The 27,088-nt window shown below is 36.3% G+C and overlaps 1 protein-coding gene across 2 annotated transcripts in view; it reads right to left on the bottom strand.

The window, feature by feature from the left end:
• HOMER1 (homer scaffold protein 1) overlaps nucleotides 1–27,088 on the bottom strand; it is an 84,006-nt gene that overhangs the window by 35,770 nt on the left and 21,148 nt on the right. For both annotated transcript variants that reach the window (XM_035309781.1, XM_035309780.1), the window contains exons 3-5: nucleotides 21,430–21,561; nucleotides 16,986–17,078; nucleotides 9,745–9,887 (exon numbers count right to left, since the gene is read on the bottom strand). In XM_035309781.1, the coding sequence (XP_035165672.1) occupies nucleotides 9,745–9,887; nucleotides 16,986–17,078; nucleotides 21,430–21,561 (368 nt within the window). The remainder of the gene's footprint in view (nucleotides 1–9,744; nucleotides 9,888–16,985; nucleotides 17,079–21,429; nucleotides 21,562–27,088) is intronic.

Raw genomic sequence — 27,088 nt, 5'->3', positions numbered from 1 at the left:
CAGCTGCCCTAGGTATTAATTAGCATGAACTATGGCAAAGGAACAGGAGGTGCAGCCACTTCCAAAACTCATGCTCCTTCTCTGCTTCCTATTAACCCAAGCAGAATTTGGCAGAGCAGTCCATCTATTTCATAACTTCAACAGGAAAAGAATCCATAACTTAAATATTTGTTGTCAGCTATCAGTGGCTTTGACATCTCTGGACAATTCCCCAGGAGAAAGTTATCTAATAAATTAAAAATTAATTTATAAATCTATATGGACATCATTAAATCAACCTGAGTGCTTTGCAAATGGCAAAACACTCTTTTCTGAATCTATGTAGTACCTTTTAGTCCACAATTAATAAATAATTCACCATCACTGAAAGTGGAAACATTGTATGAGTTATGATAGGCACCTTTTAACTCAGGTCAGATGTAATGTAAATTCCCCTGCCCCATATCTAATCATATCCTTATAAATGTCTACAAGAATAAAGTAAATGACAGGCTCGTAAGCTTAAATCACTACAGAGGATGGTGCTGGGTTGACTGATTTCTGCTTCCAGTGTTCCCTCTTCTCCAAGGACAAGGGATAGCTAAGAAGGAAGTAATACAGAAAAGACTAGAAGGAATATAAAATTCCATAAAGTAAATTGATCATTTCATCTTCAGTGTGAGCTGTTAAAGGATGTTTTTTTGTTTTGTTTTGTTTTGTTTTTTAAGGTGCATTTATTTATATTCTGCTTGGAAGTTTGAGAAAAAAAAATAGTTTTGTGGTGTTTCAAGAATAGTAATTAAGTCATTTGTGCTGTCACCATACTTGTATGTTATCAACCAGCATTCCAGATGACGGTGAAACTGTAACCACGTAGCACACACACACACAAAAAATCAGAACTGGATATTTATCTACATGTGTATGTGCAACTTCTCATATGAGAACTACATGTCTCATGATCCACTACTACACCTCAGAAAACACAGAAGACAAAGCACCATGTTCAGCAGGAGGGTTAAATTGGTATGTGTTCAATGGAGCAAGCAACTTGGAAACACAAAGAGCTTGCATTTGTGAAGATCTAATAACTGAAAGGTTTGGGCTTATTTTTTGTTGGAGCTTTTTTACAGCTTCTTTGTTCATATGATTTTAGATCCCATCTTTTCAGGAAACTAATTTTTGGAATACGGCTGAACTTACAAAGTTACAAGTGGAGAAGTTTCTTCAGTAAAAATACACAATACAAAAATATTCAGGAAAGAAAGAATGGCTTTGGGATACAGGTTTACAAGTGCTTGAAAAAAATAAAGCTATAATTTTAAAGTCTATAATTGGAATGAGTTGTAACAGATTTTAACATACCAGACTGACAATGTTGGCCTTCTGAACTATGAAAAATTAAGTTCTCTCTTGTTTTCTGCACTTTTGTTTAAAGGTATTTTTTAGCTTGTGGGCTTTGAGCTCAAAATTGGTCAGGAGTGCTTCCTATTCCTGTACATCTCAGGAATATGACAGGGGCATTTTACTATGAAGATAGCACTGCTATACATTAAACAAGTTCATCTATGTTCTGTATAATCATTTTACAAAATAATCCAAACTTGACAACAAATGAACAAGAAATGAAACCAGCATCAAAATAGTGATGCATATTTTTCTGCAGTATATTTAAGAGTGATTTGAATCTTCCTTTCTCTACAACTGTGTACCCATTTCAATGTTTTCTATGTGGATGGGAATGCATAACCTGAAACCCAGATTTAGATTATTCTCCAGTTTCATGGACTAAGATTATGACTCCAGAGTCCATTCTAGAGATACAAAACAGCAAATGAACAGATCTGGAAAAGTTTCTTTAGTGTTTATTTACTGAAACAGATGGTTGCATGTTATGTTTTTGTGTTGGCAAAGATAGGTGGCCTAACTCTTGCACCTGAAATCAGCTATATATCAGCTACTATGAAATTTTACTCTAACATACTTTCACTGTCTGCTGGGCCATTATTTGAAGATTTGAAGAAGTCCACTTTGGGGGAGGCAAAGCACATGTGTGTACTGATGAGTGCAAAGTGGGTGATACTCTTACCTGCCAAACAGATTGACAAAAGAAAGTCTTGTTCACAGATAGTCAAATTCCAGACTCTAAAGAAAGCCCCCAACCTCCTCATCAAGAATTGATCCTAAAATGAAGGTATACTTCTACACATCAACTTCACTCCCTCCCCCATCAGGATGAGACAGTGAAGTCTGAGTAATCAGACACTGTTAAAAGTATGTTCATATTTGCCCTGCAAAATATTCCCTCCTCCTTTGCTTTTCATAAAAGGCTTCTCTTTTCAAGGGTCATGACTGTTAGAAAATGCACTTGAGACCTGGGGGATTGATAGAAATGTGTTTCTTTTTTCCTGGTAACTTCAGGTGTTAATGGCTTTCTGTTCATGTAGAACACATTTTTAAAATGGGTGTCTGAAAAGTATCTGTAAGTATGTACTGAGGTTTCCAACCCAAACAAGGCATGCCAGTTGTAGTTTCAAAGTATTAAGTCTTTCCACAGATTATTTATAAAAAATAGGAATTCCTCAAAGCGGCCATTTCCTCTCAACTTTTTTCACTTTTTTTTTTTTTTTCTCCCCTCTGGAGAAGAGTGATTTGAGAGCTGCAGCATTTCTTTGGTGTCTGCTCTTTGATGCTAAAATGTTGAAAGCAGTTTCAAAAGACACTGGTAGAAGAAGTAGTTGCTATAGTTAGAAGTGCTGACCTAACTTCAATGAAAGTTATCTAGACACCTCTGGTGTATTAAAGACAACCTCTCAGACTTATTCATGATGGGAAAGTTCAGTTTGGAGTTTATCCCTGGTTATTGGTAGAATGGTTTCTTATGAGGACCTGTTAGCAATGTCAGAAGACACTGAATAATGGAAGGATGAGTGAAGAAAACATGAGGTATGAACTGTCTACATACGATCACCTACAACTAGGGTTGGAATTCTCCTTGAAAAGATGACTACATGTTTGAACTTAAAACTCAGAAAACCACAGATATTCTAACTACTATATGTACACAATACCATAAAATAAACCTCGCAGATACTTGCTTACAAGTTTAAACAAGAATACACATCCAGTACCAGAACGTACAATCGAGAAAGTTCATTGTGTCACCAAATTACTAGGAACATATAGAATAAAGAGAATAGCTCCACCATCAGTGCCTAAATATAGCAAAAAAGCCACTGTGTTAAGAGTAGACTCCTAAAGGGAGTATGTATTCTTGAAATGTATTCTTGAAAATACTTAACAAAATTCATGATGGTGTGTTAAAGGACACTGATTTGGTACTGTATGTGATAGCCATAATGGCAATATTTACAGTTGGTGAAATATTAACAGATAATCTTTTAATATCATCCATATTTTGGATTGGTAAAACAGAATGGATATATTCTTTTAGAAAATGAAAATTCATTCCTAAAGCAATTTATCTCTTTCATTTTTACCATTTCTTTTTATTCTTATGCATATGATTGAAAGGGGAAAAAATTACTTGTTCCAAGTCGTATGCTTTTTTAAAAAATTTAAATTACATAAGGATTGTATTTCTCTAAGAATGTACTTGACAGATAAGTTAGAAGAGTGCTCACTGGTCCCTGAGGATGGTATTTACATCATTGTTTTTCAAACTCCCAGCTCACATCTTCTGAATCACCCCTTGGAGCACTCATTAAATAAATGACAGGAAGTGGATAATTCACATGCTCCAAACTAGAACTTGCTTAGGTCCTCAAGGGAGACAGTGAAATTACTTTTTTTTTTTTTTAAAGTGTTTGGCTATTTTTAGTTTTGGCCCTCATCCATTCCTGCAAACATCATAATCTACATTATGAGCTGCTTTATTTGAAAGAGCTAAGCAACACATCCACCATGGCCATTCTTCTAGTAGTGTATACAAGTCCTCTCCACCTCTAGAGACATTGTATGTTACAGTATGACCTGTACTATACTGTGCTTGACACACTACTGGATTGGAAATATGTAATGGTTTAACACATTCCAGATTTCCTACAGCATTTTCAGTAATTGTTACAATCAGAGAAGTCAGAGAAATAATAATTTGCACAAACACAAGATCTTCACTTCAAATCAATGATTTTCTAGCAAGAACTTTTACTGCAAATTTGGCTGACTTGAGCAAAAACCCAGTCGCCTAGGCATAAGTGCAGGAGTGAGGGAAGCAGTGGGAGTTGGGTCAGTGAGGAAAGGAAGAGCAATCTTTCTCCTTGTGCTTCTGAGACCACCAGGGTCTTGCTGGTAGAGCACAAGAGGCATAAAAACAACACAACTAAGGCCTTCACAACATCAGACAAAATATTGTTTGAGGTGAAGTCAAGGAGTACTTGTAAATTGCTCTATTAACCAGTGCTTATGCTGACAGTGGGAACTTTTGAGTTTCTTCTCTAAACGTGCCTGAAGAAATAAATTCAATTACTCTGAGAAATTACTCTTATCAGTGTTCCTCTGACGTGCTCTAAGATGCCACAGTTCATTATAGCACCTTGCAGTTCGAAAACAGTTATTGCCTTTTATGCTATAGAGAAATCTTTTCAAAAAGTCTAACTTTAGCCATCTCCATTCCTGAAGGTTTTCAAACCCAACTAAATAAGGCCTGGTCTGATCTCACAGCTGACCAACTTTGAGCAGGAGCTTGGATTAAACACCTCCTGAGGTTCCTCACATCAGAATTTAATGCTACAATCAGTTTAGACAGCATTGAAAATCAAGAGTTAAAAAAAAAAGTTATGCATGCTCCAACCCCTATTTGGTAAAGAAGCTACAAATAACACTATAAGGAATATCCAAGCATTAGGATTTGACTATAAATTGAAACAAAAAAAAAAAAAAACACCAGCACAAAACCTTATTAACTCAAAACTTGTCTTCAAAGTCAACTTAATTCAACATAATCCACAAAGTACTTTTACTGTAATGTAAATGTAACTAAAATATTTTAAGCTTATAGAAGTTCATGGTTATGATACACAAAGTGAAAAGTCTACTGAACAGATTTCTGCATACAACTTTTAATGAAAACTCAGTTAAGGAACATGAGCTAGCAGCAAGATCTTAGGAAGATCTTTGTTGTTGTTGTTACAGCATTGGATTTACATGCAGCATTATTAAATAGTAAGCTATCTAGACAATAATATATCTAAGATATAAACATCATTTGAAATAAGTCCATTTTCACTAAGGCAATGAGTCAAAATTTCATATTAAAAACTTGTTTGAATACAAAAATAGGAATTTTAACGAACAAGCAACAAACACACATATATTGTCTAATCAAAACATTATGTTATAGAAAATCAAAGTTTCATTAAGTTTAGATGGAACACGTTTACTTATTACATGAAAAAAAGACATAGGTTCAAGTCATGCTTGACAGAAAATTGAAGACGTTCAAGATTCATCCCAGAAGAATCCTCTTATAGTAAGTTTTTTTCTGAAAACATGTTTTATCCCACAGCTTTCTAAAGTGCCAAGAATGGAATAAAACTTGTTACAAACAAATATATTCTTTTTAAAGGGGGAGAAAAAGCAACTTCACCAAGCAGGTACCAAAACATCCCAAGCAGCAGTTGAAGATTTACATACTATTCAGTTTTTGTATTTGAATTATATTCTAAGGCTGAATAAGCTTAGAATAGTATTTCTTTGGGCTCATTCAGACAACTAGGCGTTCTATACTATGCACCAGCATGATTAAAACTTTTATTTAAAAGCCAGGTGCAGGCACATCAGAAGTGGTTACACATTTTTTAGCATCTTTTTTTCTCTCCAAACTCCATTTCATGATGAACCTATTTTTCAGTTTTAAAAAATCACTGTTTAAAGAATACACAAAATATTGGGGGGAAAAAAGGAAGAAATAAAAAAGGACAATGTCTAAGCAGACCAAGATTTAGTTAAGAAAGAAAACCTATACCTTTTTCAGTCATATTTTAAATATTAGATTTGACTAACAAGCTTTAATTTGTTACCAAAAAAAATTATTCCAAAAAAAGCATTCCTGGACTAACCATAGTTCAGAAAAGGACCGATCAGTGTCTCAGTCAAGATTACTAAAATTCTAATGCCAGGTTTATGCTACTTTTTATTTTCATTTGTTCTGGCAACATTTAGTAATGACAGCACTGCTCAGCTATACATTAAAAGACGTAGAAATTCCCAAGTGATATTACTTCATAATTCAACATTAACCATATTTAGTTAAAAAAAGGTTTAAAAGAGGTTTAATTGCAAGAGTTTATTTTTCTGTACAAGGCTGATGACTGTTTACTATCCTTCTCTCTCAAGCATCTGACTAGAATCACACTGCTTGTGAACAGCTTTAGGACTTTCAAGTTCTGGATAACTTGAAGCAACTAGACTGACTTTTGCTCTGTTATGCCCATGTGATATGAATAGAATTGTGGACATATACTACTCAAAGTTCATTTCAATACTAGCAATTATTTGCTGAAATAATTAGAAACTGAAGTTCTAATAACAAAACTCTGGTGACTTAAGTAATGCTTTTATTCAGCTTTGGGTTTTAAATGGTCAAAAAATAACTATAAATGCCAAAGTAGTGTACATTTATGCTGCAGAAACAACACAAGCTCAACTACCTACACCAGAACATACGAAGTGCAGAGAAGAATGCTCGCAGAAGACGCCGTATCTGTTCAGAGAGGATGTGTTATAACAAAATGAAATTGAACATTTTTCAAGTATGCAGATTAAAAATGACAAGATGTAGACTAAAGCATGAACTCCACCCTTCTGATTTCTGACCTTGTCAGCTCCTATCAGGCCCTTCCAGTTCACACAAAAACATAGAAACTCCTTCCCCAGATCACTGTTTTGATAAAATCCTCTGTTAACCTTTTACTTCCAACCTCTACTGCCAAGACACCCGCACTCAGCTGTGCTCACTAACCCTCTCAGCAGCAATGTGGTTCCCACGGCACCTTGTCCTACCCACAGAACTCCAACTTCTGCCCCATGGCTGCCCAGGTTCCTGCCAAGTGGCTCCACGTGTGCCTTCCCTATGCTCCAGCCTAAGCTGAGGACCATTCCTTCTGGACCTTCACTGGATGAGCAGGTACTGTCATGCCAGAGCAGAGAACATAGCTTTCCTATTCATGGCAGAAATGAACTTGCCATTCTAGTGTTACTTCATTGAAGAATGGCCAGCCTCAGTAATTCTCACATCCCCTACAGCTGAACTCGTTGGAGGGAATACTGAATAATCTTTTCTTTTGAAAAGGATCTAGCATCTTACCAGTTCCTGAAATAAACATAATTATGTACAAAGCATTGCTGCACACAAGACTACAAACACACCCTTCCAGCGCTATCCTCCTCACCCAGAAGCACTAGCTAAACTTTCCTTTTGCTGAAACGCGGGCAGTGGAAGGCTCACTCATCAGCAGAAGTCAAGTGGGCACAGAGGAAAGGGCTCAGCGTGGCAGCTCCTCTCCTTCAAATGTGGAGTGCCACCAAAGCACAGCTTCAGCAACAGGGCAGGAAACCAGGAGGACCATAATCCCTTTCCGTACCACTGACGCATGGAAAGCCCAGGGAGTTGCAAATGATCAGAGTGTAAAGTTTAGTTTACCCTTTTTTTTAATTTTTAAATCGGGGACAGGCAGACTGCCTGCAGAGAGCACTCTTCCAGCCAACACAAGTAAGTAGGTATCTCTACTTAGCTGCCCACTTAATACCATGTTTTCTGAAAAACATGCCCACTTAGACACAACTAACACAATCCTGGAGGCCCCACTTTCCATCTCTTTCATGCATGTGTTATAAAGTGCCATTTTAGAGAGCCTTCATTATAGCTAACAAATCCAATTGAGGCAGCTCATTCCCAAACAAAGTTCAGACATCAACTTGTAGAACATTACGGTGCCTGGGAAGTACCTAGTGTCTTCTGAAATATATGGGATTTTAAATGGTAGCTTCCCTCTGGTTGAGATGGTGTTCCTTGGAGCACACACACACACACAAAAGGCTTCTTTGCCTTCTATGTGAAAGAAAATTGTGAGAAAGCACTTAAAAGCATTTTCTTTTGAGTTCAGTAGCAGTATATAAAAAGCCTCAGTTGGGCTTTTCAGTGGCCTACACAAATTTATTTATAAAAATTATTCTAGCTAGTGGTATATGACAGGACAATAAACTAAAAAAAAGGCACTCATCACATGCATGAAAGAAAAATGCAAAGAATGTAAGCTCTGTAACCTCTATTCTACCCCATCTTACAACTGGAAAGGTTCAAAAATATCTTCGGTCACGCTCAATGCAGAGCAAAGTAGTCACTACATTAGCATATCAGAAAACACATTTACGTGTACAAAAAGAGAGGGAAGATCTTGCAGCTACAACAACATAAAAACATTTCTAGTGTGGACTTTAACACAACTACTTTTCACAAAATATTGAGAATTCCAACGCAGAAGTAACAAGTTTAAATGAATTCTTTACAGAACACTGACATGTGCAACATTTGTAATACTCTTTCAACATGCACATAGTACTCTTACAAAGCACCATTTCTTCTAAAACATATGATAGATGCACTGGTAACAGCTGAAGTATAAAAATAAACGCAATCATTCTGCTAAAAAATTAGTGCAAAAGTATCCTTTTTTTCCCCTCATTTGAAAATGTAGATTATTTTTTCCAGATACCTTTAATAGTATTATTCTCTTAAATAAAATGAGAAGTCTTCAACAATTCCATCTTTGCTCACTTCAAATTGTTTACATGATGTATCTGAGGTGCTAGGGTTCCCCAGATACTGATCTTAAACTCTACTTAAGCTGCAACAAGACCATGTTATTTAAAAATAAATAAAAGTAGAATACTTAGTTTTGCTCTAAGTTCATCAAATATTTATACTACTCTACATGGTCTCAGTCCATAATGTGTTTTATTAAGTGTATCCCACTTAATGATAACTTTCAACAAGCAAGATACATCCATCTTAACTCATTGTTTAAATAAAAAGTCATTTTTAAAACAATAATGAAGTATAGCATTCACAGAATCACAGAATGGTGTGGGTTGGAGGGGACATAACGATCACCCAGTTCCAACCCCCTGCCATGGGCAGGGACACCTCCCACCAGACCGGGTTGCTTCCTAGTGCAATGAATTATAATTCAGTCTGGAGCAGGACTACACATCTCTTACATTCTCAAAAAAAGTTAAAAAATGTTTTCAACTGTCAGAACTGTTCAATTAAAGATTGCTTTAAATTGTACAATCCAGAAGCCTTTTAAGAGTCCCTTTTCTTCCAACAACTTGTCACTGAAAGGCTGATCCAATACCATCAGTCATTTAAAGAAAATGTGCAGAAAAAATAAACTTAATTGGAATATTCTATGAAGTGGTTAACTTTACTAAGATCTCAGGCTTTGAAATAATGCTTCCTGTTAAAGGGACACCTGCACTAATGAGTGTTCAAGTGATTGCACTCAACTGATAAAATTATCCCCAATCCCATTCCAAGAGATTTCCTCATATGTACTTTTTTTTTTTTGAAAACAAAGATTATATTGCAAATCTGAAAGACAGACCTGTATTTTATATTTTATTAGAAGTCGGGTAACTTAATTCTTAACTGTGCCAGGTGGAAGCCACGACATGGGAGAAGGTCCCTTTAACGAGGAAGGAGACAGGTATCACTTGATTAGGATGTGGGAATGGAATCTGTACCTATGGGTAAATGGCAATGCGTTCTGGGTTGGTTCAGCCCTTGGTTCTGAATTCTGTGTCACCTCCGGCGTCGCTCTCTCGTCATCAGTCCCATTGATACTTTCTGGTGTTAAAGGAGACTGAATATCCCCTCCAGCTGATTCCTTAAGTAAAACAAACAAATGATAAATTAGAGTTACAAACTGACCTCCTCAGGAAGACAATGGCCTTACAAGCACTAACAATAATTCTCAAATAAGATATTAATTTTAGGCAATATTGATGTGAGGCTCACAGATTTCCTGCATCTCCCACAGATATTTTTCATCATGGGATTTTAATTTAGAAGCGTATTACCATCAGTCCACACTATCTCGTGCAAAACACAGCTGGCATATGATTTTCTTTGTAAGCCTCCAGCATTCTGCTTACCACAGACTTCTCTCACTCTTGCCTGATACTACATGCGATCACAAACTGATGACTACTCACACCCAGCATTCTTACCTCTCAGTCTATATTCTAACACAAAACAAAGAAATTCTCATACGTTTCAAAATCCAGCCTTCACATTCTGTAGTAATCAAAGTGAACAGTGGGAGGGCCCTTGTTAGTGCAGTCAGCCTCACACATGAGCCTCACTTGTAAATAACACTTGGCCAGCAAAGTCCCTGCAAATCTTTCACAGTCACCTTAGCCTGGCCCTCACTCTTGCTGTACTATCTGGGTACTATCTGGTACTATCTGGGCAGGATAATACTCCAACTATAATCAAACAGCTTCCACTACTGCTACATAACTGGATACCTGAAAAAAAAAAAAAAAAAATCAATGGCAGTCTCTTATCAGAAGGCACTGGTGCATTTTCAATCACCCCTTACCATGGCAGCACGTACATTTATCTTCTGGCCAACAAATACTACTTGCTGTTTTCTAGTTGCCAAAAAGTATGTACTTTTAAAAAAACAACGTACACAGTGTAGCCCACATCCTAACTTAGAACATTATAGGATTTTCAACCCCTGTATGTTGTTTAATTTTAGCATTTTCTTTCTTAAAAATTCTTTTTCAAATAATGGTTTTCAAATGAGATAGAGTCATAAGCTAAGTAGCTCATCTTGATTTTAAAATGCCTTACTAAACTTTAAGTAATCAAGTTGTAACATCTAACTCCAAGGAAGACTCATGAACAGAGTTCAGTGGATGTCATGGAGGGGTGTCTGAACAGTAGAGGATGGCTGTAGAACAAGCTTTCCAAAACCTAAGCATCTCTATGGCCACAAATCATCTAAACATCTGCATGGGTAACACTGCTATTTAATATAACTAAACTGAACCACAAGCACAATCTCTGAAAGGCTAACTGCTTCACTTTGCAGCTCTTTGAATTTTCCTTTCCTTTTTCTGTAGAGAAAGCTGAAGAACAGCAGTCACAGGAGTAACTGCAAAGTACCTAGAGATGCTCACTGTCTTAAAAGATCAAGCTCTAATTTTGAGCCTCCACTTGCAGCCTTCAGCTACTTTACACAGATAAGGCTTTTTGAAAGCCAGTACTGAATGTGATCCTCCATCTATACGAAAGGTGGCACAAGACTTGAAGACTTAACCAGATGGAAAAATGCAGATGTTTTGATGAATTTAAGTTCTGGCTGTCAACATCACCTTCCATAAAACACTGGTGTTACTTAACCAACAATACAGTAGATGAAAGTTTTCATCATACTTTGAATTACATTAAGCAGTTGCAGCACAACAATTACCAAAATTGTGCTTTTATTCTGACTGCTCTCATAATGAGACATACATCTCACATTCTGACAAGTATCTTACTCCACAACACAAATTAGTGGGTGATACGGTCGCACTATAACATTTTAATACTAACTTGAAGTTCTATTGTATTTAGTGTTTATCAAGCAACACTACATGTGCACGTGTCTCCGTTCTGCACCTTTTTATTGAATTCCTATGGGTTATAAAACAGAAAATAATGATCCTGATTTGTTACACAAATTAATTTACACAATAAATGAAAAACGTTTATTATAGAATGCAAATTTTTCTCCTACTTCAGGAAAAAATTCTCCTACTTTCAGAGAAATTCTGGTTTTTATTTTTACTTTTGTCATAATAATATGAGAGTTAAAAAAAAAAATCTTGATTTTTACAGAATGCTTTTAATGAACCTGAAACTGAATTGAAATTAAGTGTGAAAAGAAAGCATAGTTGGCAAGATATTCAGGCACATACATTGTGTTATACAAATTAGGCATTTTTGTCTATTATTATCTTCTGATGTGGTAAACAGTTTCCACTAACATTAAATGAAAAGCATTATGGGCACGAAAATCTGTTACTACCTCCTCTTCTCCAGCTGCACTACATGTTCTGAAAGATACATACTATATCACATAAAGACTGGTTTGCTTTTATCTTTAAGCTGAAATTCCTACAACATTATTATTGCACAAATAAAGCCAAAGATTATTTATTAGCATGTTTTATTTCTGAAAGCATGAAAACTATTTCAGTAGAAGAAAAATGTGCAGGTTCTACCTAGACTTATTCTTCAGTAAAGCACTTTCTTAGACTTCTAATTTGAATGAAATTCGAGTGACAAAAATTCACACAAACACCACAGTCTACGTTATACCTAAAGTTTCACTGCCTGCAAATTCATGAGGGGACGATATATATGTAGAAGAGAAGCATCAGAACCTAGTACATATTTCTTCTGCTAACGTAGGTCAGTGTTCTCATAAACTCACAACTATCCCTACCACATTTATTTGCAGCCAACTGTAATGAAGCTGTCTATGAATAAAGCACCAAATGCAACAGAAAAGGCATTACCTACATGGAAAAAAAAGGCTTAAAAATAACTTATTTGCATTTTATATTATTTAGAGAGAACAGAAGAATTCTAGAAACATTTGTGAGATTAAGTTACAAAGATTTTATTCTGCATCATTATAATTTCACACAATCAAATCAGATTTTTGCAGAGCTGGGGAAGAAATTATGGTTAGCTTAAAAAGATTTTTCACCCTTCTATTCCGGTCGAAAGAGCAGGATAACTGAGTTGTAACATTCACTCTATATAGGTCCTATATACAGTAAAAACAGTGCTTAAATTGCAAATGGCATGTATTTCTGGAAAAAAAAAAAAATTATACTTTGAGGTCTGCTATTTTCCTCTCATGAGAGCTACAAATAGATATTTCATATGTTTGAGAAGAAAGGATTACCAGCTCTCCTGTGTATAAGGCCACTATCACATCATATATAGATTTTTGGAGGATATTGAACTTTAAGTCACTCACCAGTCCTGGATTTACACATGAGTTAGTGAGAATTACACTCAGGAGTATTTTGCTATTCTAGAGTTTGTCATAGATCTGCACGGTATAAAGGAGCCCTGGCCCTCCTAATGAGTAGGCAGGATGCTGGTGATGCCAAGAAATATATAAGTGACAGTGCTTGTGGTATTCAAACTATGCATAACATAGGGCAATGCATCAAAAGATGTCTAAAGTTTCTGAATCCTGTAAACAAAGTACATGCAGCCAAAGAATAGTCTCTAAAGTAAAACAAGCAGACTTCACAGCACCAATCAGGCCAGCTTTCAATGGTGACAAAATACAGAACAGTAGAAAAGGAGGAGGTTGTTCTAAAATTTAGAACAAGCTAAATCATTTTTTTAATTATTCACTTTTTATCGTTATTAAGCATTCCATACACTACCCTGGAGTTGCCATTCTTCAAAGAGCTTCTCTGTTCAGTACTGACTGTCAATAGCACACAGCTGTCAGCTACCAATTCAGACACTATGACACTGTAATTGTTCTAGTATAGAGATTCAAACATTGCACAATCATTTTTTCACAAGTTTTATAAGCAAACACAAAAGCTTTGCAAGCTTGCACAAAGAAGAAGCCAACAAGAACCATTTTGCCCAAATCATCCCATTCTTTGCACTATAAAAAATTCTAGTACTAAAACTTCACAGATGTTCACTATTCCTAATAGCGTGCATAGGAGGGGCTCAGACTTACTTAAGGAAGAGTTGAACTGTTCTGATTAAGTTACTCACCACACAATTTCAGATATATTATTAAAATGACCATGGTCCCAAGAAATATCTGAGGACAGATTGTGGCTTAAAGAAGAAAATAACCAAGGTTCAGACTCCAGCTGGTTTTAAGACTACTGGGGTAAGGCACCCCAACCTGCATCATTTGGTTCTGTATTTGAACCTAATTAAGTTTAGTTTCAAAAACAAAAAAAGGCAGAAATAAAAGTTTTCAGGCTACTGCACAGGCAGCTTGGTGAACTGCAGAACAAAGTGTTGTTCTTTCAGTGTACAGGAAAACCTGCAACCAAATATTGGCCATAGGTGGCTTGTCATGGGTTTTATGTCATGAACAAAATAATTCTCTTATTGAAAGATGAGTCTGGAAATGAAGAAGTGTCAGAGCAGGGAGGGCCAGTAGTTTAGTTTTACATAAACGAGGCAAGACCCTTGCAAAACCCTATTATATAAGCCTGAGATAAAGGGACAATGGATGGGGTACCTCTGTGCACGGGTGGTCTTAGAAGTACCAAAATAGACAACTTCTTTCAAGTACACCTCAGACTGAAGCCTCCAGACCGCCCTTCTGTATTATTACATATATCTTAATAGAGGTGGGTAGAAAGTGCAAGTTCTTTGACACAGCAATAATGCTTTTCTCTTTATTTGAAGAAAGCAGTGCTCTCAGTGGGACTTACACATAACAAAGCAGCATCTCTTTTGTAATTTGTTGGTTGAAATTACTGTCCTTCTCTGGACAAGTCAAGTTCTTTTTAGAGTCATGTTCAATGGTGAGTTTATATATTACCTGATATTCTGGGAAATTAAAGCAAAAGCTGCAGGTCAATAGGAGGAGGACAAGCAGTATTAAAGAAACAATAGGAATGCAGAATTTAAGTTGAGCAGTGGGATAATGGCCCTGGGGAGCCTGTCCCAGTGCCTGAGCACCCTCTGGGTGCAGAACCTTTCCCTAACACCCAGCCTGACCCTCCCCTGTCCCAGCTCCATGCTGTTCCCTCAGGTCCTGTCGCTGTCCCCAGAGAGGAAGGGGAAAGAGAGCTGTGAAGTGACTGAAAAACTCAACACTGGAATTACATATTTTGCAATCATTTTTTGGTAGACAGTCAAAATGACAAAGTACTCCATCAAGTGCCTCTAGGGTCCCAACTCCCTTCCCCACTGCCAACTATATATCTTCACCCCCAAGTCATTAATCTCTTTGAAGGAGCCACAGAACTATGGAAATGTTACAGTATGCTGTGAAGCCATCACTTCTCATCTGCTCCAAACTCCAAAGTTCCTGATTCAGCTTCCTTCTCTCTGGGGAGCTAATGAGAAGCATTAAGTATGTGATGGCTATTATGCTGATGTGTCAGCACTTGCACTAACTGTATCTTTTGAAATAATACATGAACTTATCAACACAGCTAAAAGCCAAGAAATGAAAAGTAAGGCCTGTATATGAAATTATTCCTAAGTGTGCAGTAATTAAATTGCAGCTCTCAACGTGCATTATTGAATTGCTTGAGGTAACACTTCTATAGCTGCCTACAGTATAAAATGTTGGGCTCTAAGTATACAGGGAAATCTGTACAGGAAAATGAACAATATTAATAGTTCATACAGAATAAGAGAAAGCTTTAACCCTAGGCAACAGCTAGATGAAAGCATCCTGTCCCTGATAATTCAAAATTATGTCCAAGCCAAGTAAGTCACTCCATTTGACAATGTCAGATTTAACTTTGGAGTCCAGACTATTAATCAACATGTCAAAATAGAAGCACAGTAATTGCTTTGCCTATAACATTGAGTAACTAGAGGCCTGGCTGAAGTACTCTACTGGCTATAAAGCCAAGTGTACACTAGGTTATAGCATCAAAAATATCTGTATCTATTGTCTATGTGTTTATTTATGGAATTTACCATAAATTTAGGGACAGACAAGAAAATTTGACTTAAAAAAAGGCTGAATTAAGAAAAAGATTTTTTTTCCTCCTGTTATAGTACAGCGATCGGCTTCCCTTTAATACTGATAGCCAACTGAGCACCTGGGCAAAATGCCTACCAGGGAAAACATGAAGTTGGTTCATTGTGTATATATGTGCTTGTGGTTGTTCCATGGACTTCTCTTAGAAGAGCACCAGATTTAGCTTTTTGGTGGCAATAAGCTTATTTCTACAGCATCTTGTAAACTGCCTGCCATCCTTTTTCCATCAAAGATCAGGAGCATAATGTAGTGCAGAGCACCCAAGAGATGCACTGATTCAATGAACAAAGATGCACTCTCCAGAAAGAAAAAAAGACTCAGCTACATTAATCCTACTCAACTCAGGAATCCCCACTGAAGTTTTAAAGCTGCTTCATCCTCCAAAAGCAGGAATTACCTTTGTCTTCACTATCACTTAAAATAAAACACAGCTTCACACAGAGCCAGAAACACTAGAAGAGAGATGCATAAATTCCTCATGCAATTCCTTTTTTTTCAAAGCAAATTCAAAGCATCCATTTTCAAGTAAATTAATTTTAGGCATGACTAATGTCAATATGACTATAATATTAAGTTATCTTCCTGTTGGGCCTATATTAGACCAGTTTGTATGTTTTGAGCTGTCTTTTTTGAACTCTTGTTTTACAACATGGCTAAACGTAATAAAAGTCGCATGTGACTTTTGTCTCCCTTTAACACATTTCACAAATGGATACCACACAGTAGGAAATAAGCAAAAATAGTTTTGCTGGTTTGGCTTTGATTTTTGTTTCTATGATTCTTATATAAAGTTCTTTACAATGTATCAACTTAAGTTTCACAGATATGATAGGAAAAGGTCTTCACTACAGATTTACTTACATAACTACTCTTTTCTGGGGAAACCTCAAAGAAAGGAATAGGAAAAAACATGAGGCCTATTTTTCTCCCTAAATGAGCAAATAAATAATCCACCATTAACATGGTATGGGACATCCCTTTGGTAATTTTAGGTCAGTTATCCTGGCTGTGTCCCCTCCCCACCTCTCCCCACACCCAGCCTACTAGACTTCGTGGGGAGCAGTTGAGAGGACTCAGGGTAACTGGTCAGTACCTTGTTCATTGTTTAGTACAACATGCGTGTAAGATACAATACAAATTTTTAAAACAGTTAAGTAGCATAGACTTTAAAGTACTAGGCTTGAAGCAAGCAGTAAGACTCACTTGAGAAGGTGTACTTGTTAGCTCCATCTTTTCTTGGGATTTTTCTTTTGCCAGCCGTGCAGCTTCTTTGAATTCCTGAAATTTTTCCGCAAACTGAAGGTACATAAGTTTAAAAAGAGAGAGAGAGATTGTAGGCGTGAAGTAGTTATTTCACATGCAGAACAGAACGCTGTACTTAACATTTTACAACAAAATTCTGTCAGTGGATCTTGTTAATTTTTCTCCTTATTAGATCCTTATCTGAGTAAGTTGCACAGTGACATAACTTCCAATACCTTTCAGACTTATCTACTCTGTTTATATGACAGGAAAATTGAGATTCAAAGTTTCATCTGTTGCTGACAGTAAAAAAAAAAAAAAAAAAAAAAAACAGAAAAAGACCCTCAGGTATGGCTAGTAATAGTAGTAAACTAACTTACACATTGGCTTTCAGATTCAGATTTTACTCTCTTCCTCACAATGAATGATCGGGTTCTGAAGCCTCCTGTGGTCACTACTCACTTCAAAAAGCTCCATTCTTTCCTAACTTAAAAAAATACTATTTTTTCCCCAAATTTTAACATTCATCATTCCAATAGCTAAGAAATCAGCAGTGGGAATACTTAGTCAGGTTCATTTCTTGTAGTAACTGTCATGTACTGCTCGATTTCTGCTACATTTACTTGTAAAGCAACATTTTAGAAATACATGCAAACTTAAATTTGAGAGTTAAATCAATTTTAGCCTAGATTCTCTGGCCAGAGAAAAGTTTGGCTCCACTGGTCTCAGCTTTACATTATACCAATTGCTATAGCAGCCAAGCACTCATTTTCACTTGCTACTGCTTTTATACAGAATATGATCTTACTACAGTCAACTAAAGAATGAAATAATTTTGCAGAAACACTGGAGACCATCATCAGTAGCTTCTAAACTTCTCCAGCAACAGCATACAAAGAGGCTGTTTTGCACTGCAAGTATTTAGAAAGATGAAGGCTATTTTTGTGTGACAATCTCCTCAACTATTTTCAATCAGAATTTCACTTGTTATTCAAGATACAAAAAATCTTATTGTCTTTAAAACTTTTCCTGGTGTGCTATTAGTACTTGAGGAAGTATCATTTTTCTCCTCCTGAATCCTGTATTTCAGCTGGCAGGTTATTTAAAAGCACACACTTCCTGAATACAGGAGGAGACAATGCTGAAACACTAATCCAGCATCAAAAAAAGATCTTAGAACAGATGATAGAACTGGCAACATATCCCCAGAGTGTTGCCAGTTTATTATTATTAAATATTTATTATTTAAATATTATTTAAACATTATTTAAATAAATTTGAGGACCAGAGGACTGGTAAGTGGAAAACATGACACTGAGGTTTAGAAAACATGGCTGAAAAAACACTAGGCAGTAAATGTGATCTTCTGTATCACTGAAGAAGGTAGAAGCTGTAAAAAACAACTATAGCGAATAGACAGATAGGCATTAAATATTCTGAGAAAGAGGCAACAAGGCTAATGTAGAGGAAATTTTCATGAATTTACTAGAATTCCTTGATACATTCATGTGACGGATGATAGTAATCTCTTGAAACAATCCCTAATTAACAAAGATGAGATCTTACAGTATGAAAACAAGGGTACTCTGCAGGATTGATAATCTAAGGAAAAGATGAAAAATTGTGGGAGGAGAATACCCATTATGACACTTTTGCCATATAACATACTCTTAAATTACTCAGAATAAACAAGGTCAACTAGTTCAAAGAGATAAGAGACAGCAAATCTTAGGAGCATTTCTTCCCATACAGAAGAATACTATCAAAATATTTTGGTATTTTATTTTATATGACTTATATTTTATATAAACATTTCAATTATATAAAATTGATTAATTTTAGTCATTATTATTTACTATATACAATTATATCTATTAAAAAACAAAACTTTATACGTACTATCTTTTATATTACTTATAATTTGCTTGAGAAATGAGCCTCAGTTTTCGCTGAACATCATGAGACATTCTGCTCCTACTACACCAGCAAGAGTGACTGTACTAAGTATGCAGTACTACTGTATTACTCTGAAGAGAATACTCTTCAAGATAGAAATCATCTTTTAAGTACCATTGACTTCTACCTGACTCCTGACAGAACAATCTTGAAATGAATTTGTGGTCTGACATATTGAGAAAAGGTCTAGTGAAGATAAACAAATGTTTAATTAGTTTTCTTTTGTTCTGTTTGCATGTAAGGAATTGGTAACTGTGCCTTACGCTTCCATCAAATATTCTCAGTCACAATTATCATACAGAAAGAGCTTATCATTGTTGCACTCTACTCAGGTAATCAGTTTATGAGGACAAAGGCACATAAACCAAGTAGTCCAAAAGTCAGATACTTAGTATGAGCTTTGGAAATCATCTGCTTGTTTAGAAAGACACCGCTGAGCAGACCATGATATATTGATAATACTGATATATGATATAAAATATTTTATTAGAAGTCCTGATTATATGTTTCGCTAGTCTTCTGAAATCACTCACAGAATAGACTAAGTGTTTTGTGGTTGTTGGCTCCCTGGAACTTTTAATATTTCTCTGGGGCCCAGAGACACTGCTGTAAAACAAATTGCATATAAGAAGGCTGTTCACTTTGGGACTTCAATACACCAAATACAGAAAAACGTTCCAGAATCAATTTTAAGGCTACTTCTAGAAGCAACCTGTTCCTGAATAAGACCATTGATAAAGTTTATTAGCACCATTACTACCATTCAGTAGTGCCTCCAGCCCTTAATTAGATTTCATGTCCTACAGTAGGCTTATCAAAGAGTACTCTGGTGAGCATGACTACAATGCCATTGCAGAGAAATGAGAGTTGGTAACTTGAGCAGACAAACAAGACAAGAAAGGAAAGATAGATGTGATTTCTCTAAAACTACATAGCAGATTCAGGGTTTCTAATTCAGCTTTTCTGATTCCAAGACCAGTACAGCTACCAGCTCCTGTGATTAAACAGATTGTGACCTAAATAGGTTTGTTTTTCCTCAAATACATCTTTGTTAATTTTACAACATTAACATGAAAATTTTCACGTCTGAAATTAAGTAGCAATGATCAGCAACTTTTACTACAATCAAAATCATAGTTTGATAATTCAGATATAGTATACTACAGGAACAATTCCCTGAAAGTGTCCTGAGGATTCATCTTCTGAATAGGTCTGTGACTTGTTATTTTTCTCAACAGATTTGTGTATTCTTCATGAATCATAGCAATCCGAGTAACTGCTAATCAAACATGTCATTTGACAAAATATCTACTGTAGCTTTTCAAATTATTAGGCTAGATTCTTTGAAATATTAGCAAAGGTTATAACCATATTGGTGAGCATGTGCTTCTAGGACATACACACTGATTTAAGTGAGAAAGAAAGTTTCTAAATTCACTGAGGTAATGATGTACACAAATGCACGTGCATGTATACAGCATTAATACATTAATGTCACTCAATTTTGTGGATTTGTAGTGCTTCATAGTAATGAAAGCACTGATTACAAAAGCTCTGATTACGAAATGAAGAAACCCTATAAGCATATCAGATTGTCCAAACAAAGCAGATGTACTGGTTCTTTTTAATGAGTTTTTTAGCAGGCCCATGCTTACCCCTTGGGTAGTGACAACTTTTTTCTAAAGCAGGCAGGTCTTTTTGTTTTGGTTTGGTTTGTTTGTGGTTGTTTTTGTTGTTGTTGTTTTTGAGATAAGGCAATCATTATTCCTTACTTGAGCATGTACTACCACTCCTTTTTATTGGATTTGGGTTTCCAGATCTTTGGTAAATTTTGGTAAATTTTTCTTCTTAATGTAGAGGTATGTTCTTAAACAGGAAGTCCTTATCTGGAGAAAGATGTTGTACGTGTTCATGGACATATCTACCAAAGTTGTATCAATAGCAAGAGGTATTGTAGAATTAGAACTCATAGGAACTATAACACCACTTTAAGAAAAACTCAAAGGGTGTTACTTCTTTCCTTGGAAGAAGTAACCCTCTTGCTGACCCTCTTGCACAACTAGACCAGATAACGAAAAGCCATGCAGGGCACAGCTTCTTTATTAAATATTTCAACAAGAAATTTGTATTCCGACAAGAAACTGTACTTTTCTTTTACATGGAATAATTTTCCCACTAGTTTTACCTTAAGCCTACATATGTTGAAATATTGGCAACGAGATGTACTACATAGCAGAAAAAATATGAATGTGGCTTAAGAGACAAAAATGCATCTGAAGATTATCAGCAACTTTTTTCTGGACCATCTCAATACAGAAGAAACACTGAATTGCCTACTCTTTTAAACTCTGTCATGAAAAACTGTAACAGAAGAAAAACTTTTTAATTGAGAAGCCAAATATTCTTAAGCTGTTTGATTGGCCAAATAGTTTCCATTGCTCATACTTACTTTTGACAGATGATGTTCAGATGAAAATCCCAATCCATAGACTGTATTCGCTCTGCTGTCTGCCCATTGGCCAAACTTCTGGGATGTTTTAGTAAATGTCATGTTGGGGGTGATAGTGCTATTTATTATTGCCTGAAAAAAAGTAATAGTTGTAAAAAAAAAGTGGTTTTTTGTTTGCTTCAGGTTTTTTTTGAAGACTACGTATAATTGAAACTACCAATACTATAGTCAATTATCTGTGTACATTGAATGAAACAAACTAGCAACTAGGGAACTGTCTTCTAATTCAATCACAGCTAAAACTATGAAAACATATATTGGCATACTTTCTGAAAAAAAAAAAAAAAAGAGCAAAAGCTGGGAGGGGTACTTGTTTGCAATTACAAGTAGTGATTTCATAGTAAGTCTAAAAAGAGCCCATTAAAGCATCCACATAGGCTAATGAGATCTGAAGAAAAGAACTAGCGAAGTTATTTTTGGTTGGTTGGTGTTTTTTTTTTCTGTCTCACAAGTGTGTTTCCTTGTCCCTTAAGGTAAGGCCTCTCAAGTTCCACTGTTGTAATCCCCCCTGTTGCAAATGCAACTCTCACCAGAAAACATGCAGTTAAACAAGAAGCACAATTTCCTTTTAAGTTTCTGTATTGCAAGAACTTTTTTCTTCTCTGCACACACACAAACATGGCTAACAATGACAGGGCCATACAACTACAGAAGTAGAGCTACTCTTTGTATTTTTCTCCTCTCGTTCTTGTTACGTACAGGATGGAAAACACACATGTTCCAGCATAAAATTTGTTCTCATGTAAAGAAAAATACTACTTTTAGATGATATGATGGTTCCACTAAAGCCAACTGAAGTTTAACCACAGATTTCAACAGTATTTCCATCATCAAATGTTTGTCTAACATTTGAAATCTATGATGTGGAACCATTTGAACAGTTGAGTTGAAAGTATGCCTGAATAGAGTCTTACAATGACACCAATGGGTTCAATTTATCTGAAGTACTGACAGTTACCACAGTTTATAACCAGTCAATGCAAATAAGAAAGACTAGTCATAAAGCAAAAGACATGCATAGAAAGCATACGTGCGTTTCACTTTAACATGCATCTGGCACTAGCAAGAGTTTCAACTATATTGTTAAACAATTAATAGCCCTTTTCATAAAAGCATAGGTTAGTATGTGCTTTTTAATAACAACATGAGAGAAACTTTGTATAAAGAATATCCTTAAAACTTCACAGAAAATTATATATACTGTGAGCAGAAAACAATATAGAAAAAAAAACTTTCTGTTAGCAAAGAGCAGGTTCAAGACCATCTGATGAAACAGACCAGGTACAAGTCTATGGGGATTGATGACATGCATCTCAGGGTCCTGAGGGAACTGGCTGATGGGGTTGCCAAGCCTCTCTCCAGCATACTTGAAGAGTCCTGGCAGTCTGATAAGTCCCAGTGACTGGAAAAAGGGAAATATCACTCCTAGTTTTAAAACAGGTAGAAGGAAGAGCTGCAGTACTAATGACTTGCCTGCCTCACCTCTGTGCCTGGAAAGAACATGCAACAGAGCCTCCTGGAAGCAATGTTCAGGCACATGCAAGACTAGGAGCTGATCCAAGACAGCCAGCATGGCTTCACCAAGGGTAAATCGTGCCTGACCAATATGGTGGCCTTCTGGGATGGAGTGACTGCATCAGTTGACAAGGGAAGACCAACCAATGTCAGCTACCTGGACTTCTGCAAAGCCTTCGACATGGTCACTTGCGACATCCTTCTCTTTAAATTGAAGAAATAAAGGTTTGAAGGCAGCATTACTCTGTGGATAAGGAACTGGCTGGATGGCCGCAGCCATCCAGCTGTTGACCACCATTGTGGTCAACTGCTCAATGTCCGTGTGGAGATCAGTGACAAGTCACGTCCCTCAGGGATCTGTCTTGGTACAAGTGCTCTTTACTATCTTCACCAATGACACTGACAGTGGGATCAAGTCACTTTCAGCAAGTTTTCAGATGACACCAAGCTGAGTGTTGCAGTTGATACAATAAAAGGAAGGGATCAAATCCTAAGGACCTGGACAACCTTGAAAAGTGGGCCTGCATGAACAGCTACCATCCACATCAAACTTGCTCTGAATTCTACAGGGCAAGCCTGAAAAGTTATCAGCTGAAACACCAGCAAAGCCTACATAGAGCTTCCAAGTGTATATGCTGATTATCAGATGAAGCAGTGGAGAAGAGCATTGCAAATAAACTCAGAAGAACCTGCAAGCAACAGGCAGGTTGAAAGCCTGAGGACTGGAATCTGATGCAGTGACTGCAAACTAATCCAGTGGAAAACCTTGGAAGAACCAACCAGTTTTCAGCTGATGCTGCTCACTGCTTCAGCTGACCACAGGGCTGGCTACATAAGATAAAATCCAGAAACAGGCATAGACCAGGAGGTGATATCAGTTCTGACAGCAGTCTGCATCTAGGTTAGGTTACCTAACTTGTCTCCTTCCTTTTGGTAGGAAGAAAAATTTTAGAAAAAATAATTGCACTGAGAAGGAGTTGCTGTTATTCTGCCCTTTGTTTTCCAACAGAGAAAAATAAGTGTGCTCCACTCCAGCAGACAGCATTAGTCTGCAGATAGCAAGTTTATCGCTGGGAAGGTTACACTCAGATCGCACTGATATAAAGACAAATCCTTTCATTGGAAACACCAAATTTAAATGAAAATCAAGGCTTTCCGTTCTTTCTGAATTAAAAGCATTGGTGTGCTCAATCTCTCATGCTAAATGAATTATGCTTTAAGTGTGCATGATAGAGCATACTGCAGATAGAGCTGCTGTTAGCCACTTCTGGAAATACTAGATATGACTCCCTCAAACCTTCAGCTTAAAAAAAATATATATCATTTTTTTAATTATCATTTATAATCAAGCCTGTCTTGTCTACTCAAATAGGTACTGTTTTTAACTGCTCTCCTCTATGCCATGAGATTTCACTGTACAGTCACCAATATAACAAATGTCAAATATTTCAATCTTTTAAGAATGTTGTTAGTCTAAATGTACAAGAATATCTTAAAACAGAACAGAGTCAATCTGACAGGCAGACATTCAGCTTTTGAAGAAAACTGATTTTATCATCTTTAGATTTGGTTGGAATAACAAAATAGCTTTCATGTTTTCCTTTCAAATGAGTTTAGCTATGAGAAAATAGGGCATGTGTTTAACTAAGCTGTTCATTTTACTGACAGCAAACCCAGCACCTGCAAGAAAAACAGCAGCAGCAAGTATGATTTTATCTTGTGCTAAAGATGATGCCAATAATAGTTAAGACATAAAGCACCTTTGAACTTCCTTCAAAACCACCATTGAAGACCTAGGCTTACAGGTCTTACTTTAAACACGAATTTATCATTAAAGAGATTATCAATTTAATCTGACTCTAGTTTATATTAAAGTCATTAAAATGTAAAGATCACTTATTGCATTAACACTGAAGGCCAACTTGACTCAGAAATATTACATGCATAGCTTATGGAATCTACAGACTACTATTTTCCAGAGTCATTTTGTGTTTTAGATGAGCACAAATTACTGTATTTTCTTCCAATCTTGCATCTGTGAAAACAGTATCACAGCATTAAGCTGTACTGCAGGAACTACTTTACTTGTTTTCCTTTCTTAGTGACTGCGAGAGACTGAATGGCAAAGACAGAGGGGTTATGGGAATAATCTTAGTGTCTGTCTGCAGTGTTACTGGAGAAATAAGAGGCATCCTTCTACAACCTAGGAGAAAAAAAAACACTAAGACACATGAAGATATGAAGTGATTATATAATTAATGAGATCTGAAAGCCTTAGCAACAGCTTCTCGATGTTGTCATGTTGTGTTGCATAAGAGATTTCATTTTTCAGGCTTCCTCTTGATTCTTTGATTGTATGAGAAAAAGGTTGCATAAAAGACATTTACTCCAGATCACACAAATCAGCCTTGAGTTCTATCAGATTACTTGCATCAGGATATCCCTGACATCAGTGTCAGAGATACATGCTGTATGTGATATAAAACATGGCCTGTTCACTGAACACTTTATGGTACTAGAGTGCTGACCAGAAGCAAGTCAGAGGGAGGTGCATCATTTCTTGTATGCGGTATTTTAAGAGAAGACAGTAGCTTCAGAAAACAAGATTACACAGACTGTTCACATCAGTGAACAGGCTTTAAAAGTGCATAACCTGTGTGGACTGAATAACAACACATCCTATGGAATTACTCCTCAAAGGACTTATAAAGGGACAGTTAAGTCTACCAAAGTACTAGCATCCACAGGAGACATTAACCCAATTATTTGTCCAGCTATACTTTGTTTTACATAAGCATTAATCTACAAACTAAAAATGATGGATTTCACACAATTTTGAGAAGGAATAAAGCTGTTTGAATGAGTTATGCTTGGCTGCTGCTTCACCCAGTTTACATGATACATTTATTTACTGCTTCTGTGAAAAGAATAAATAGAACTTGTTTCTATAGGACCTATCTCAGTTGAATCTGGCTCACATACCAATTGATACGGAATAAGGAAAAAAATCCTCTCACAAAACACACCAACGATATCCAAAAGCAAATTCAAATGGATATCTGGAATTTATGGTAGGATTTCTCAGAGGTAAGTACAGATCATGTCTTACAAACATCCTGTTTTCAAGCAGAAATATTTAATCATGTTCTGTCAGTCAGTACAGAAGTTAAGTTTTATCCAGGAAACCTACTGAAACTTAAGAAAAAATACATTGTGGCTCATTTATTTTTCCCTTCAAAGCAGCACCAAATCTCCCTTGTTTCAAGGTACTCTGAGAATAAAAACAAAGAATTGTTCCAGTTACTAATTCAGAGAAACAAGTTTGATTAAAAACAGGTATGGAAAATAGCTATCAGAGAAGTTATCTCTGCACTCTGATTTGAAACATTCAGCTTCTGGCAGGATAATCAGGCTGAGATGTAACTCTATATATTCTTAAAAATTCTTATTCTCCTTAAGAGCTGCAGAGAGTGAAGTTTTGCTAACGCTCTTTCACTTAAAGGAAGGACCTAAAGAGCAGAAAGGTGCAGGGATGACAGAAGTAGGATTATCACTCCTATCAAGTATCTTTCTCTTGCAAACTTTCCTTTCTACAGTCTAGGTGGACATACACTTCAGTTGCTATCACTTATTGAATATCTGCTCAGCACCTAAGCCACTGTAGCTAGGCAGACACATGCACTTCATTCACTCCAACATACAAACCCATAAGGTACCACAAACCTCACCAGTACTATGTCTTTCATGAAAATAATGTTGGATAATCCATTTGATCCCCTTGAGGGATGAGCACTGCAAAACCAACATAGTTTGGCAAGTGTTTTTGGCAGCTGACATGTAAATTTGAGACATTTTCAATGTAAATTAAGAAAAAAATCTGTATACAATTTCAATTCAAAGCTCAAAGATGGAGAATTTGCATTTTTTTTATCCTTTCCCAATTTAACACTTTTGTGTGGCCAACAAACAATATAAGGCATTGTAAGCTCAGAAACCAGTAGTGTTAGACATACAACTGCCATACAACTACACATATGCTATATAGCAGAGCGATTGCCTGTATGTGCTCCAAATACATGAATGC

This window comes from Oxyura jamaicensis, chromosome Z (genome assembly GCF_011077185.1).
Source record: "Oxyura jamaicensis isolate SHBP4307 breed ruddy duck chromosome Z, BPBGC_Ojam_1.0, whole genome shotgun sequence".
In the NCBI taxonomy this organism is placed as follows: domain Eukaryota; kingdom Metazoa; phylum Chordata; class Aves; order Anseriformes; family Anatidae; genus Oxyura; species Oxyura jamaicensis.
Note: the sequence above shows the minus strand (reverse complement) of the source record. Positions and strands in the feature narration are given on the sequence as shown.